We start from the raw sequence: 18,216 nt of genomic DNA on the forward strand, positions 1-18,216 counted from the left end.
AATACAAAATGACAAAACATACACAATTATTAAAGTCTTCTATTCTATATTGTCCTTTTCGCATAACATTGATTTCATGATCATTTGTAGCCTCAATAAACCTCTGTACCCCCAAATTCAAAGGTCAGGGGGTACGTGAAATACTTTGCCAAAACTACTGGGCATGCTGATTTATTGCATAAGCTTAAGTACATGTGATAACATGATAAATACCATGTATAAAATAAGATTGTTTTATAAATGCCAGTTAACATTATTCCTTGGTAATAAATTTCATTCTTTCTCATGTGATATAAATTTGCTTTTGATATTTGTTCTTTCCACCAAAAATCATTTACTATGATTTTAATAAATCATAGAGAGTTTTAAACAAAAATCACACCTTATAAAATAACTAAACTTTTTGTGCACTTATCTAGTTAAAAGAAGTTCAATTGGAACTGAAAGGGGTAATGGGGTTGGTAGAAAGTGGTTAATGGATAAAAATTATGCGTTTAAACAGCAGTAATTTTCATCCATTGTAATGAAATGAACACTTCCACTTTCAGTGCCTCATAACAGTGAGATGTATGACGCAATTATAACGGACGTTAATTCAAAAACGGTTACTGTTATTTTTTCTTTTTAATTATTTTTTTTTATATTACCTATTTTTATCATTATTTGTTCCTTTTCTATTTTTGTTGCTGCAAAATATACAAGTATTATTTGAGCGAAGGTGGGAAAGGATTGTTAAGAAGAAAAATGTGAAATAAACAGTCACTATGCTTTTGGCATGCGTGAATTTGATTGTTTTTTTTTTGTTTTGTTTTTTTTTTTTTTTTGTTTTGTTTTGTTTTTATTTTTCTTGTCTTTTTTTTCTGGTTGTTTTTCCTTGAATATGTGTTGTTACTATACAAATCTTTCCTTGATTGCTTCTTCCGATCGCACTAACAGGCATTTGCTAACAATTACAAAAAAATACAATAAAAAAATATGGATTTAAACAACAAGTCTTAGTTTTCTTGCCAATCTTATCGTTTTGATTTTTAACCCTTCTTTAGGCTTAAAATATACTTTTAGATTTGGAAGGTATTTAACATATACACAAAAGTATACTAGAAATAAACTAGGAGTCAAATTAAAGCAGTACTTTGAATATTATATGTTCCTAGTTTTGAAGGAAACAATAGCCAGTTTGCCGAATTACAGTGATATTTTTATCAAACTTAATTGCAAAATGAAGCTTTTTTGTTATATTAACTGTTTGTTACTTGTCTCTAAATTGTTCTAAAGACAGAACTGATTCAGGGTCAATTTCATAACCAGGATGTTTGATTATATATCCGTAAAACTTGTCGTATATGTAAGGAGTATATCTGGTATGGCACCCATTTGGTGATGGTGATATCTCTGCAAAACTGAATTCGTTTCCAAAAACGAAAAAATCTATTCGCATCATTTTAAATGACTTTGCTAGAATATTGGTTAAATGAATCATTTTTGTGAGAAATTTTGGCTTTGGGCGGTTAGATTTAGTTGGCCAGTTTTCGGGCGTTCGACCCATATTTATACGCTTCCAGTTAGGGGTAAAATAATCAATGAGGCGTCCTTGTCGCAGAATTTCAACAACTTGTATAACATACGCTATTCCGTTATATGTATGTATTTTATAGTCAATCGGCAATTCTCCATCGGTGCTTAAAAATTCTTCAAAAATGCACTGTCTCTTAATTTGTTCATAGTACGTTTCATAACCTTTACTGTAAATTGAGTTTAACCACAATTTACAATTATGTCTTAAACATGCTGAAAGACCATTTTCCTTACATGGTAAACATTTTGCAACATTGGTGTGACACCTCGCCTTACCATTTTCTACTATTATAGTTTCCCCGCACATGTGATTTGGTTTCATTACGTATATTTTGGGTAATGCATTAATAAATTTTTCCGTTATTTCATGAGATACATTGACGGAGCTGTACTCATGAGCAAACTTTAAATCAGGTGTCGAATTGGCAATGAATAATTTTACCAAATGTTTATCTGCAAAGCGAAATAAAGAATTATTTCTCAACTGATTCTTTGAGCACAATGTATGAAGTGGTTCTGAGTTTTGAATTTCGGTTAAAGGTATTAGATGCTGGTTGAAGCCATTTATTTTGTTTTTGTTAAATTGGTCTGCAACTATAATTACACTTTCATGATTGTTTTCGTTTGAACGTAATTTCACTACAAAGATGCAGATCACAGAGAAAACAATTGCAGTAATTATTTTTGGCAATTTAATTGGTGCCATTATATTAACAGTATTCTGATTTGCTTAAGTATTTATTTGTCATATAAGCAACTTCTCGCGCTAGTAAGTTTATAATTGATAAAAAAAATAATATATTCTAACATTTTGGCTGAAATGGAAATATTTGGGTACCTCAGAAATTAACTATGGTAAGTAAACAGGCTTGATTCATTAACGATACTCAAATAAAAAAAATGTGACAAAGAAAACACATCAAACAACTAATCATACACATTCCTTGGTGTATTTTTAAACAATCTGTTGCACCTACTATATTTTTACAAATTTCCAGAAATTGAGAATATGTTGTTCGTTTTGTCAATACATGATTCCATATATTTTGTGTGGCATTATTGTTCATATATAAAAATTTCTGTTTATCTTACAACATATCAGAAACGTCAAACATAGGACGATTCAGATACAACATAATCCAAAATACAGAATACGTGCGTATGAAACAATCTGAACATGAAAGAAATCAAATGTCACAAAACCACTGTCAATATAAACCCATCTAGGAACACCACACACAACGTAAATGAGAATATCTGCCTAGCAACAGTAATATACTTAAAAAATTACTCTGACAAGGGAGAGTCAAAGAGAGCTCTCACCAATACAGTTTTCTGTTAACACTTGAGCAATATCGTTTATTTTATAAGGTTTCGTAATGTTTATTAAAGTGAAATGATGAAAAGCATTCAAACTATACAAATCAGAAACAGAAGTTCAAATACCTTACATAAGAAAACTCTTCAATGCTGAACGCTGGATACTAAGCTAAATAAGCACAAATCAAATAATCCTGCTAATATTATCTAACCCAACGACACAAATGTATTTTAAACATTTTTAAGGAAAAAAGAGTAACGATTTAAAATATTTTGCTTATACTATTTCAGATGACCATTCAGATGACCATTCTTGATTGCCTGAATATAGCTGAAATATTGCTGCTTGGGTGTTAAACCCCAACAATCTATCAATCAACCATTCTTGATTAAAATCATCTCTATCAACCAAAACTGCTTGTCTTCTCGTCTACTAAAAATCTAGGACATTAAATTAATATTTCTACATTTTAATAAGATTTGAAAAAAAAAACCTGCAACTACGACCGCATTTTTTTTGTAGCTGCGATTTTGGCTTGAGGTCGGTTGAAAAGTAGTCAGATTGAAATATCATATCATTAACATCGTTTCAGCCATATTACGTCTTTAAAAATCTTATAACACCAATTAACGCTAATAAATCTTTTGTAGTATACTTGTTCAATTCATTTTTATGCATCAGTCTATGTCTCCGATGTTAGCCGAACCAGAGTGTGTCCAAGTGTGTTTCGACCCAGACTGATTCTTGGACAGATTTGGAGCTTTAGAAAGGGTCAACGATTTGCTTTATTTATTTAAGATGAGCTTTTTGGGGAATTTTGAGCAAATTATTACCGAGATTAATATTTCACATTTTTCGTAGATTCATTACTCAATGAAGATAAAGTATCGGTTGTTTTTGTTTTTTAGTTTCACTTGAACTTGTCTGACAGGAGAGGACGAACTTACTTGCAGTCGACAAGTTATTTTGCAATAGAAATATGAATTTTGCCATATATTTTTTTTCTCGAGAGTACTGAAAAATGCTAATTGAGAGCTAGTAATTTCCAGTGAAGAAGAAAGACTTTGTTGTAGGCAGACACCTATGAACTGTTTTTCAAACAACACTTTGTCAACAAAGGTATAGATGCAATTAATTTGGCTAACATCCTCCATCACAAAAACGTTACCAACAAAATCCCCCAATATTTCAAAGACAAATCCATACCAATTATTTCATATTCCTATACTTCACCCATCGCATCCAAAATTTTCAATTATAAAAGGCTATTGCAGAACCTCGAGATTGAGGACTTCAAGGCTAAACCACCTGACTGTTCTTGCAAAACCTCTCCCTTCAAATATGTTCCTTCTGGTCAAGTCGTTACGGGAGATTTAACCATTATCGAAAACGAATCTCTGCGTAATATCCTTTCTAAATGTCCCAAGTACCGTGAACCACGCTCCATAAATTGGAATTATGACTAAAGTTCTTATGGATGCCGTCGAGGACTATGCAAGAAAATGGGTTTAACGTCCGAGCAGCAATATTTCAGCTATTATCAGACAATGAACATGACATGGATGATAAAATGAACATGAAATGAAAAAAAAGGATGGGTCACAAGGATAATAGGGTCGACAAATTTTGATTGCCACTGGAAAAAGGGGGATGAGTAAGGTAGGGCAATTTAGCCTCCTGTGGCGGAGCGCAAAGGTTCCTACTCCTATCTAATACCACAGCAGGGTTCTTTAACGTGCGAAGAACGTGGCATCTTTCCCAACACGGTGCACCACTATGGTTTGCGGTCAGGTTTTCCGTATTATAGCCTGACAACCCCAGCATGTAACACACCAGGGGTACCCCATTCCACCACCTGGGGCACACATCCCAGTTGCTCTGTAGGCAGAGCGCCTAGCCCCCGGCTAGGTTTCCGAGCACTATTTAGTCGCCTTATACGACAAGCTTAGCGCAGCTGCAGGCCTATTCTTTTAACACCCGGACCTGCACGGGGCCCAAAGAAGAGATTGTGGAAAACCATAAATCTGTGCTATCCTCTTTTGGTCTCTGACGATGATTGTGATTTACCGTCTATGTACTGGATTCCTAAACTTCACAAGAATTCATACAAACTTACTTAAAACGTGGAACGTGGCATCTTTCCCAACACGGTGCACCATTATGGTTTGCGGTCAGGTTTTCCGTATTATAGCCTGACAACCCCAGCATGTAACACGACAGGGGTACCCCATTCCACCACCTGGGGCACACATCCCAGTTGCTCTGTGGGCAGAGCGCCTAGCCCCCGGCTAGGTTTCCGAGCACTATTTAGTCGCCTTGTACGACAAGCTTAGCGCTGCTAAAGGCCTATTCTTTTAACACCCGGACCTGCACGGGGCAACATGAAATGGATGATAAAATGAACATGAAATGTTAATGAATTGAAAAATGGGATGAGACACAAGGATAATGGGGTCGACAAATTATGATTGCCACTGGAGATAGGGTGAGATAGGTAGGGTCGGGCAATTTAGCCGCCTGTTACGGAGCCCTATGGTTCCTACTCCGGGAGAATACCACAAAAGTATTCTTTAACGTGCGACGAACGTGACATCTTTCCCCACATGGTGCACCACTATGGTTTGCGGTCAGGTTTTCCGTATAATAGCCTGACAACCCCAGTATAAAACACGCCACGGGTACCCCATTCCAGCGCCTGGGGCACACAACCCAGTTGCTTTATGGGCAGAGCGCCCTAGCCCTGGCTAGAGATCTGAGCACCCCGGGGCAGAACGGGGCATATACTGGCTGGAAGTGAGGAACATGATTGCAATAGGAACACCAGGCACGCACCCTACAGACAGTTCATTTTATTAACATATGGCTGTCTTGATGGTTTTGAATACCGCCAAACAATTAAAAGTTGTTGCATTGGGGAGATTAGATACTAGTTTACAGATAGGTTTGGCAAGTGCAGGGGTATGTTTTTCAACGACTTGGTTAGTTTATCAGGCAAAATATGCTTATATTGAACTTGTCACTGCTGAGTATATATAATACTTTACCGTGCAGATAAATCATCTTTTAAATAATTATTCTGTGTTAAAAAAAACAACAAAGAAATGAATGATTTAATAAAATCATAAGGAATATAATTTATTTTACTTAAGTAGACATTTCGATTTAGCTTAGTAGTCAATATTTTTCTAAAGCAACACATCTATGAATGACAGTGAATCTTGATTTTTGTTCACTTGAGTTGGCTGTGGTGGAACAGGTGCTAAGTGAGCTGAAATCCTTGTTTTTTTATCCCGTCGTCATAACAAATCCTTGGTTCATGCCCACGTCGGCATGTAGGCAAATTTGTATATTTTTTTCTTCTATAGCTATTTTTGAGTTATTTCAATACTTCTTTGTTGTCTTATATGGTTAAAGACCACCGACAGCATTTCAATTGAAATAGTCTTTGGAACCTGAGAAAAGAAAATGTTCATAACTAAATGTTTGTTTGTTGGGGTTTAACGTCCGAGCAGCAATATTTCAGCCATATTCAGACAATGAACGTGAAATTGATGATAAAATGAACATGAAATGATGATGAAATGAAAAAGGGATGGGACACAAGGACAATGGGATCGACAAATTTTGATTGCCACTAGAAATACGGTGAGGTGGGTAGGGTAGGGCAATTTAGCCTCCTATGGTGGAGCTCTATGATTCCTACTCCGGGAGAATACCACGTGCGAGGAACGTGACATCTTTCGCAACACGGTGCACCACTATGGTTTGCGGTCAGGTTTTCCGTATTATAGCCTGACAACCCCAGCATAAAACACGCCAGGGGTACCCCATTCCACCACCTGGGGCTCACATCCCAGTTGCTCTGTGGGCAGAGCGCCCTAGCCCCCGGTTAAGGTTCTTAGTACTATTTAGTAGCCTTTTACGACAAGCTTGTTTGTTTGTTTGTTTGGGTTTAACGTCCGAGCAGCAATATTGCATCTATATTCAGACACTGAACGTGAAATTGATGATAAAATGAACATGAAATGATGATGAAATGAAAAAGGGGTGGGACACAAGGACAATTGGGTCGAACAATTTTGATTGCCACTGGAAATAGGGAAAGGTGGGTAGGGTCGGTCAATTTAGCCGCCTGTGGCGGAGCACTATGGTTCCTACTCCGGGAGAATTACACATAACGGTTCTTTAACGTGCGAGGAATGTAGCATCTTTCCCAACACGGTGCACCACTATGGTTTGCGGTCAGGTTTTCCGTATTATAGCCTGACAACCCCAGCATGTAACATGCCAGGGGTACCCCATTCCACCACCTGGGGCACACATCCCAGTTGCTGTGGACAGAGCGCCCTAGCCCCCGACTAGGGTTCTGAGCACTATTTAGTCGCCTTATACGACAAGCATAGCGCTGCTGCAGGCCTATTCTTTTAACACCCGGACCTGCTCGGGGCTTTACGACAAGCTTAGCGCTGCTGCAGGCCTATTCTTTTAACACCCGGACCTGCAAGTGGCTTCTTTATTAAAAAATGCCTTGTTGATTGATCCAATCCTACTATGAAAATTACTTAGAAGTCTATTTGTTCTCATACGAACGTAATATGGTAAATTAATAAACCAACAAGTGGTTAAACATGATCCCAATTTTGGCTCCGGACACGGAGAAGATAATCAAGGGAACCACGATATAGACACACAACTCAGAACATAAAATAACCATAATAATGCATAGGAAGTAACGAAAATATGTGAGCAACTCGGACCAGGCACAGTCATAGTAAGCGTCGTCTGGTTTTTTTAAAGCACCTGCCGACATCAGTACTTTGGTTAAAGTGTAAAACGGTCATTTCGGTTTGGACAAGTCTATGCTGTCTGAACAAAAGACAAATTCAGTCGTTCAGTATCTGTTAAGACTGATATCAGCCGTAACCATTTAAGTCTAGTTCAATCTAATTATGTGGGTTCAGTCACGTTCAGACTATTTCAGACTTGTGCCGAAAATGTTGTTTACATGGTGTGAGGTAGTCGTAAGATGGTTTAAGTCTGTTCCAATCGAATTATTATATTATTCAAAAACATTTTAACTGTTTTCAAACACGAATTATCTCTCTTAAGTTAGCGAGTCAGTGTACACTAATTAAATCTTTCTTCTTTCAAAATAAATAAAACAGTAATACTTGAATAAAGCAAAATAAATTATGTTTAGGTGTGAATAATACGTAATGAACAGTAGACATGTCTCGTACAGCTGCATACATTGCTGTGTAAAACATTTCTGGAGATTTTAATAAATTTTAGTAGATGTACCACGCACTTCAAGTTGGCCTGCAATTCGGAACGTTTAACAATAGATCCACATGTAAAACCAAATCGAAAAATAAAAAAAAGATGTCACAGTTTTACATCACTTAATATATTTAAAGTAAACATTTGCCGGAGTAAAATCATAAGTTGACAGACAGATATAGGTTGTCGAGTAGAATATGTGTCCTAATGTATCATGGCCTCAAGGACCCAGTCATATGTATTATAAAAGGTTTTCCTCATCTTCTCCATTTATATTATTCGTATCAATTTTGAAAAAAACTTTCAGAAATAGCTAGAGCGCGGTGTTTCATGTATCGCTTGGTTTTTGTATTGCAATGCATCTAGAACGATCAAATTTAATTTTACATCATGTGCGTAATTGTATCCAACGAAATTGTTTTATTCAACCCGTGTAATAAGTTACTATATATAATCGTATGCACAATTCTGATTCTGGCTTTAAAATAGCATTTGCATGATTTAAGTTGAATTTTTTAAATTGTCATATAGAAACAGCCCAAAACCCAAACTTCCCCTCTCTCGGCTTGAAAACACGCGCCAACATACAGGTTATTCTAAACATTGCAAAGACCGGTCTTAGTGCACAAAGACCATAAATGTACTACCAATACCAATAAAGATATTTTTCTTGGGCGGGAGACAGTCCGAGAGTGAAATTAAAAGCTTTATTTGACAGTCATATGTTAATTCAGAATTTGTCCCAAAGGGAACATTTAGTAATTCATTGTCACCAATATTACAAATACAATGACATCACTTTGTATCCTATATAACCACAAGGATTACAATATACACGTGTACACGCGTTATATGCATATAAGTCAGGCATAATCCTGTATATTGTGTCCATTCCACAGATATTACGCCCACGTAATTGAAAAAATATTCAACATTCTATTCCCTGTGCAGGTTCGGGTGTTAAAAGAATAGGCCTGCAGCTGCGCTAAGCTTGTCCTAAAAGGCGACTAAATAGTGTCCAGAACCTTAACCGGGGGCTAGAGCGCTCTGCCCACAGAGCAACTGGGATGTGTGTCCCAGGTGGTGGAATGGGGTACCCCTGGCGTGTTACATGCTGGGGTTGTCAGGCTATAATACGGAAACCCTGACCGCAAACCATAGTGGTGCACCGTGTTGGGAAAGATGCCACGTTCCTCGCATGTTAAAGAACCCTACTATGGTATTTTCCCGGAGTAAGAACCATAGGGATTCGCCACAGGAGGCTAAATTACCCGACCCTACCCACCTCTCCCTATTTCCAGTGGCAATCACAATTTATCGACCCCATTGTCCTTGTGTCCCATCCCTTTTTCATTTCATCATCATTTCTGTTCATTTATCATCAATTTCATGCTCATCGTCTGAATATGGCTGAAATATTGCTGCTCGGACGTTAAACCCCAACAAACAAACAAACAAACCTACCGGTGCACCTGGTTCATGCTCCCAGTTTTAAGTGGAGTCTGTTGTGTATGTCTCTTCTTTATGTCTGGTCTTTGTCCCTGGATTACATTCTTTAGATTACCGCTATAACCTTGGTTACCTTGATGACTCTTAGCATCTAAAAGTTATTGTGTTCAATCATATTCTTCACATTGTGTGTACAGACCTTTCTCTTTCTTGCTTTTACGGGCTAGCTTTGTAACACTACCCTCCATTGCAAACAAGTCAATTTTGTATTATATGGAAGTGTATACGGGTTCCTAATTAAGATTATTTTTCAGTATATATTGACTTACAGTACCTGTATGGAATAAACTTCCCATTTTATCGGGTATGGGGCAATGGGAATGGGGTAAATGAATAGGGCAATGGGAATGGGGCATATAATTTATATTTTGACAATTTTAACGCTTTAAACAATAATATAAGACCATAAAGGTAATTACAAATCTTACAATCTGCGAAAAATGTTTAGAAATTTGATTGGAATTAATGTGTCAAAGGCATACACATGATACTTTTTTGAAAATTGTAGCATTTTAAACAATGATGTAATAATATTAAGGATATTTCAAGTGTTTGGAATCATACAATGTCTCATTCTCAAGAATTTTGTCTGAAATATAGGTATCACAGCCATCAACATAATAATGATATAGACAATTTAAACATGAATTACAATGATTTTAGATTAATAGGTATATTAAAGGTGTTCGAACACATACACTTTGCAAAAATATGTCATTTTGAAGATCTTTGACTGAAATATGAGTCTCGCAAACACCAACCAGCTACTTTTATTGCCATTTTTAATATTTTCAACAATAATTTTGGACCATTATTGAAATTAAAATTGTTCGCACCCTTACAATCTGCAGAAATATGTCATTTTTGAAAAATTTGACTGAAATTGATGTGTCAAATCGTCACACATTATACTTTTTTGACAATTTTAACATTTTAAACAATAATGTAATAACATTAAGGATATTTCAAGTGTTTACAATCAATATATTTGCAAAAATATCTCATTTTCAAGAATTTGGTTTGAAATGTATGTATCATAGCCATCCAAATAATAATGATATAGACCATTTAAACATTTTTTACAATAATTTTTTACTAAAAGGTATATTTAAGGTGTTCGCACAAATACACTTTGCAAAAATATGTCATTTTGAAGATCTTTGACTGAAATATGAGTCTCGCAAACACCAAGCGGATACAAATATTGCAGATTCAATATTTTTTCAAAATAGTTTTGGACCATTATTGAAATTAAAATTGTTCGCACCCTCACAATCTGCAGAAATATGTCATTTTTGAGAAATTGGATTGAAATTAATGTGTCAAAGCCACACACGTGATAATTTTTTTTAGACAATTTTAACATTTTAAACAATTATATGAGACCATCAAGGTAATTTTAAGTGTTTGCACTCATTCATTTTGCAAAAATATCTCAATTTTGAAATATATGTATAACAACAATCAACAAAAACCTTAACTGGAGAATTTTAACATTTTAAGAATAATTTTAGAAAGCAAATTCACTCACAATTCATACATATATCTATAGTTTTAAGAATATTTTGTATGATTATTTCGCATGCAGCGCCCCGTGCAGGTCCGGGTTTTGAAAGAATAGGCCTGCAGCAGCGCTAAGCTTGTCGTATAAGGCGACTAAATAGTGCTCAGAAACCTAGCCGGGGGCTAGGCGCTCTGCCCACAGAGCAACTGGGATGTGTGCCCCAGGTGGTGGAATAGGGTACCCCTGGCGTGTTACATGCTGGGGTTGTCAGGCTATAATATGGAAAACCTGACCGCAAACCATAGTGGTGCACCGTGTTGGGAAAGATGCCACGTTCATAGCACGTTAAAGAACCCTGCTGTGGTATTCGATAGGAGTAGGAACCTTTGCGCTCCGCCACAGGAGGCTAAATTGCCCGACCTTACCCATCTCCCCTTTTTCCAGTGGCAATCAAAATTTGTCGACCCTATTATCCTTGTGACCCATCCTTTCTTTTTTTCATTTCATGTTCATTTTATCATCCATTTCATGTTCATTGTCTGAATATAGCTGAAATATTGCTGCTCGGACGTTAAACCCCAACAAACAAAAACAATCGCATGCAGAGTGGCGATAATACATGTAAACAATGCCAATATCGCGTGATTTCGGAAATTTATACATATAAGTCGATGCTATGGGGAATGGGGCTATAGGGAATAGGGTATGGGGCAATGGGGGATGGGACAAATGGGGAGTTTATCCCATACAGGGGCTGTATCTCATGTTTTAACTGTATTATCATACAGTAAGTAAATAAATAAATTAAATTGAAATTCAAAAAAAAAATGCAATATGTATACTGACTTATCTTGTTTCATTCATCCTTTTACAGAGGAAGATTCTGACATGAAATAACTCGCATTATAGAGACTTACGATGCTTTAGGAATTGCTTATGCTAGTTTAACATAGTTGAGAAACTATTTCATCTCAGATAAAGCGATTAATCCAAAATTAATTATAAAGATTAAGTGCATACTCGTTAAAAGATGTATCGACTTCTGCGAAAGTTTAAAATACATAAATATATGAATGAAATAAACGGATGTCAATATCGCATATGTATTTGTGTGTTAAGCCGCATGAAGAGGGTACCTGTACATTGCGAAATAAAATATTAACACCAGAGATTGAAACCCGTTACAATTTGCAATAATATACATTTAACTATTGTAATTGTTAATTGTGGTTGCATAATATCATACAAATATTACGTATGTTTTGAAAACAATCATCGCTCGTATGACTTAAATATGGAGTTTTAATTAAAAACCCGACACAAGTATTTGAGCAAGTGATGAACTATTTGTGTAGCATTTTTATCATATGCTTACATACATCCTCCCAAGTCAGGGTTTTGTTTACCTTTCCACTGATATTTTATGTTAAATCTATTTTCATTGGTGCTTCTCACTCGGAGAAGCAACCAATCGGAATTGGCTGGACGATACCCGCTAAATATGAATGAGTGATGTCAGGGGTTTAAGGATGGACTTGACTTGGGAGGATGGCTTATATATGAACATAATATGAAATAAGATTGTCGGGCTTTGGACTTCCTACTGTTAACACACCAATATGAGTGATTGGGCGTCGTTCGTGTGTATTACAATAATGAATATCATGCTATAAAGCGATCCATGATTTCGGAAAATGGTCTGCATAATCTCCAAAAGAAATTTTGAGTATAGACCCGTCAACAGCTGGATCTTTGAAGTAAGTAACATTGCCTCCAATCAACCAACCTGCCCACCATCCAAACGTCCCAACAGTCATAATGAAATGATCACATAAAGTTATTATAGCTAAATCTATTTCAGGTGGATTGTTTTCTATATATATAGTCTTTATATTTGTAGGCATGTTTTTCTTTGTCCACTTCATGTCGTCAGATATAACAAGAAAGACGATATTTTTGTATCTTGATTCGTACCAATCAATGGCTGTCCTTAAATATTTTGCAGTCGCAACCTTTATTCCAGCTTTTTTATCCTTTTTTTGAATATCAATTTTATCTCCCCTTCGAATATGAACTCCTACAAACGTTTGTTGAGTGACATTACCACTTCTCGAAATTCTGTGAAAAAATGTTACTGCTTTCTTTCGAATAGGTTCTTTAAAAGTAAAATCTTTTAATATTGCTTTCCGATGCTTTTCAAAATACTTATATGACTGTAAGTAATTAACAAGCCTAACTGATGAACGTGGAATGAAATTTACAATAGTTTTGTCAAATATGGCAGCGTGCTTTTCTTTTATAGTTTTTACATTACGACATTTTGATCCCAACGAATAAGGCAAAATGACCTTTGCTCTGTGAAGGGTAAAGATTTTATTCAAGGTACAATGACGCGTCAATTCTAGGTCCATTCTTTTCTGTATGGAAAAAGCAAATGATGATGCATAAATAAACATTTGATTTCCTATCCTGCCAGCAAAAATTGGACAAACTGCATACTTGCTATATGATACGTTTGTGCAAGATGAGATACATTTTTGGGGAACTTTAAATGTTTTCATCCAAATCAATCCAACCTTTTCTCCAATAATGCAAAATGTGATGATAACAATAGCCAAGACAGCAAACAAAACTGTAAAATCAAAAATTGAAGTTAACAATAATTAATACATCATCAATATAATATAAAAAAATACATAACAAAGAAACAATATCTGGCTATAAAATGGTTAAAGAATAGCTAACAATTAAATGATATGAATCAATTACGCCAAATGTCATACGAAAAACTCATTTCTGGGTAAGTAGGAAGGTAATGTTGGCATGTAAATGACAGACTTGACAAGATATCAAACTAACTTATCATGTAACATTATTTTTTAGATTTACTTATTATATTTATTTATATTTTACTTAAGATATATATTGTCATGCTAACTTGTCATTTTCATTTACAGTGAGTCAACCTGACCAGGTAATTAGCATGATAATTTTCATATAATAACATCGAATAAGTTGACAATATTATATTGCTTTCTTACTTAAAAAATCTAAAAAAAAAATGCGCTGATCTGCCATCTATTTTTTAGATGTCTAGATAGGTAATCATAGTATTTTCAGTTTAAGTTAGACTTGATAAGATAACTATCAAGCTAATTTGTCATTTTGCCCCGTGCAGGACTAGGTGTTAAAAGAATAGGCCTGCAGCAGCGCTAAGCTTGTCGTAAAAGGCGCCTGAATAGTGCATAGTGAATAGAATGACATCACTTTGTATCCTATATAACCACAAGGATTACAATATACACGTGTACACGCGTTATATGCATATAAGTCAGGCATAAGCCTGTATATTGTGTCCATTCCACAGATATTACGCCCACGTAATTGAAAAAATATTCAACATTCTATTCCCTGTGCAGGTTCGGGTGTTAAAAGAATAGGCCTGCAGATGCGCTAAGCTTGTCCTAAAAGGCGATTAAATAGTGTCCAGAACCTTAACCGGGGGCTAGAGCGCTCTGCCCACAGAGCAACTGGGATGTGTGTCCCAGGTGGTGGAATGGGGTACCCCTGGCGTGTTACATGCTGGGTTTGTCAGGCTATAATACGGTAAACCTGACCGCAAACCATAGTGGTGCACCGTGTTAGGAAAGATGCCACATTCCTCGCACGTTAAGAAACCCTACTGTGGTATTCTCCCGTAGTAGGAACCATAGGACTCCACCACAGGAGGCTAAATTGCCCGACCCTACCCACCTCTCCCTATTTTCAGCGGCAATCAAAATTTCTCGACCCCATTGTCCTTGTGTCCCGTCCGATTTTTTCATTTCATCATCATTTCATGTTCATTTAATCATCCACTTTATATTCATCGCCTGGATATAGCTGAAATATTGCTGCTCGGGCGTTAAACCCCAACAAAAGAAGTTCTCCGTCTTCGTCCCATGCAAAACACCTTAGAAGAAATGGTAGTCAGGTATACACACAGTCAGCACTCCGATCTTTTCCTTGGGTGATACCAGGACAAATTCCTCTGCTCACTTTGGAAGTCTATGCTGCAGTGGCTTAAACGAAGTTTCCTGTGATGTCTTTGACAAAGTCTGTGGCAGGAGCCGGGAAGCATCCCATGCGATGGCCCGACAAGGTTCCATGTGATATCCCTGACAAAGTCCACGGCTTGGTTTGGAAAGCCTCCACTGCGACAAGGCAAGAAGACAAGATAATTCGGAGAGCTTACTGTGGTTTTATTTTATTTCATAGGTATCAATTATCATGTCAGAGGAAAAGACATTTTGTTGGATACTAGAATTCGTGGTTTATGGGTATGTATTTTTTTAATAAAAAATTTTCGCACATTTGCATCATGAAGCCAAACCTTTTTCGCTAGAAATAAAAAAAAACATTCTGTAATAATTATTCTTTTGAGGATATTTGTTTGAGCGAAAATTCAGATAATTAAAAACTATTTTGTAAAATTCCGGTGTCATTGCTTATCGAACAAAATGTATGTCTAGGTAGAACGAAGATGGAAAATGTCTGAGTTTACCAAATGTCACTTTAATCAAATTGGTTAGCTGTGAATAAATCGCATGGAATACTGATAATGACTCTACCGATTATGGTTAATAGAACAACGAAATTACTAAACTCTGGTGAATTCAAGAATAACAAACGCTAGTTAACAGTTTGTTCTGTCGTTTAATAAATTAAGATGTGCCAGGATGTCGAACACTTCTTTACTGACACGTTTTTTCCATGGAGATCATTGTTTGTTGAATTCTCGAATTCGTGGTTCCCCAGCGCCAAAGAAAAAACAAAAATATTTACCTCACGAATAATAATAAAACCACAGTATTTTAAAAATTGTCATAATATTAACCTGGTTGGGACGACTTAGATTTAGCTAAAATGACAAGTTGGGTTAATAATTATGTTGTCAAGTCAACTCAGTAATTAAATGTCATGAAACATTATTTATCTAAACATATTGACAATCCATTGATACTTACATGCAACCTTTAAATACGGATTTATTGATTAAGTAAACTATATCAGCAAACTAAATGAAGTGAAAATAAATTATGACAAGATATTTGGAATGTTAAAACAACTTTTAATAATCAGATTTGGAAATGATATAATTTAGATATCTATAATAATGTCTATATATTTCGATTACAACCAGGTATTGTTTATAGTTATTACATGTTAGATTTTGGGTAACGAACTATTTTAAGTTCGATGCTGTATTTGTTTTATAATTCTATTTGTACGCACAAAACTAAATTAGTTTACTTACTTTAAGAGTTAAACAATGTCATTTATTGTAAATGATATATAAATGTGTTTGCAATGTTTTATTCTTAATGCAAAATTAAAAAAAATTATGCATTCAATTGTAGATACCACAACTTTATGCCATATCAAAACAACCTTTCTTTGAACAGTAGTCCATTGCAGCACAGCAATTAAATCATACGCGTTATTGACGAAAATTAAACTTCCAAAAATCATTCAACTGTAAGTCACTTAAAAAGATTTAAATCAAGTCTTATTATTGACCAAACTTTACGACAAACGTGATGACTTTTCATTCAGAATTGTCAACATTACATTCATCTGTGGCAACATCCCTTCAGCACATGCGTATGGAGTGTTCATATCACAACTCATACGTTATGCCAGACCTTGCCGAAACTACGCAGACTTTTTGTATCGCGCTAGAATTCTAACAAATAGGCTTCTGGAACAGGGTTATTTTGCTACAAGATTAAAGTCATCACTACAGAACTTTTATGGTCGTCATCATGAACTCGTGGATCATTATGGTGTATCGACCTCCACCATGAAAACTGATTTATTCAACAAGTCATAGTTTTCCTTTCCTCGTTTGTCTACCCCGGACTGGACTTTTTATGAGCAACTCGGCGGATGTTTCTAGAAAAGCAGAGGACGCTTAACCCATCGATGCACCTGGTCCATGCTCCCAGTTTTTAATGAAGTCCGAGTGGCTCATTTGCTTTTGTTACTTTGTATGTATGATTTTAGTTACTTTATGTTCTTTGTTGTGTATGTCTGTTTTCTATGTCTGGTCAATGTCCCCGGATTACATTCTTTTGATTACCGCTATAACCTTGGTTCCCTTGATTACTCTCTTATTGTCCTTGATGTTTGTTTTAATTAGAGAGGAGTATTTTGAGCGTTCTCTTGACATTTTCAAATATTTCATGCAAAAAAAAATTCATAGGCTGAAATTAATCACGGAAATTCAAGGAAAAAAGTCTGAGTGTGTATATTGTATTAGATTGATTGATTGATTGTTGGGGTTTAACGTCCGAGCAGCAATGTTTCAGCTATATTCAGATAATGAACATGAAATGGATGATAAAATGAACATAATATGATGATGAAATAAAAATAGGGATGGAACACAAGGAAAATAGGGTCTACAAATTTTAATTGCCACTAAAAAAAGGGATGGTAAGGTCGGGAAATTTAGCCTTCTGTGGCGCAAAGGTTCTTACTCCTATCAAATACCACAGCAGGGTTCTTTAACGTGCAAGAAACATGACATCTTTCTCAACACGGTGCACCACTATGGTTTGCGGTCAGATTTCCGTATTATAGCCTGACAACCCCAGAATGTAACACGTCAGGGGTACCCCATTCCTCCATTGGCCATCGAAAGCTATTTTTTTTTTCTTGCATCTTTCCATCCCTGAGTGACCAGAAGTTTGTATGTCATGCCAAAGCTTCATTACTTCTCTTTTTTTCTTTGTTAGAACCTTTCCTTTCTTCATGTTACAATATCCTATCGAGCATTCAACCTCATATTTCCAATCTGTTCCACTGTGCCCATAAGGTTTTTAATCTGGTACCCTTCGGTGATATTTTACTTCAAACCGGTCTCGGTTCTCCGCTTTCTTTCGCAAAAAGTCGTGGTTATATGCTTTCGTCTGTTAGTTGTTCTTGCCCTATCCATGATTGTTCCGATCCTACTAAAAGTTTCAGGTTGTTTTTTTCGTGTTGT

At 35.9% G+C, this 18,216-nt stretch overlaps 1 protein-coding gene across 1 annotated transcript; it reads right to left on the reverse strand.

The window, feature by feature from the left end:
* Window positions 1-8,869: 8,869 nt before the first annotated feature.
* Window positions 8,870-16,729, reverse strand: LOC148604032 (galactoside alpha-(1,2)-fucosyltransferase 2-like). The gene is made up of 2 exons (XM_088548501.1): window positions 16,620-16,729; window positions 8,870-13,821 (listed from the first exon to the last, which is right to left on the reverse strand). Exons 1-2 carry the CDS (start codon window positions 16,639-16,641, stop codon window positions 12,857-12,859), a joined length of 987 nt encoding a protein of 328 aa, XP_088404627.1. The 5' UTR covers window positions 16,642-16,729; the 3' UTR covers window positions 8,870-12,856.
* Window positions 16,730-18,216: the final 1,487 nt, after the last annotated feature.

This window comes from Perna viridis, chromosome 10 (assembly GCF_037379345.1).
Source record: "Perna viridis isolate PV_CMFRI_1.1 ecotype Kerala chromosome 10, ASM3737934v1, whole genome shotgun sequence".
Classification (NCBI taxonomy): Eukaryota; Metazoa; Mollusca; class Bivalvia; order Mytilida; family Mytilidae; genus Perna; species Perna viridis.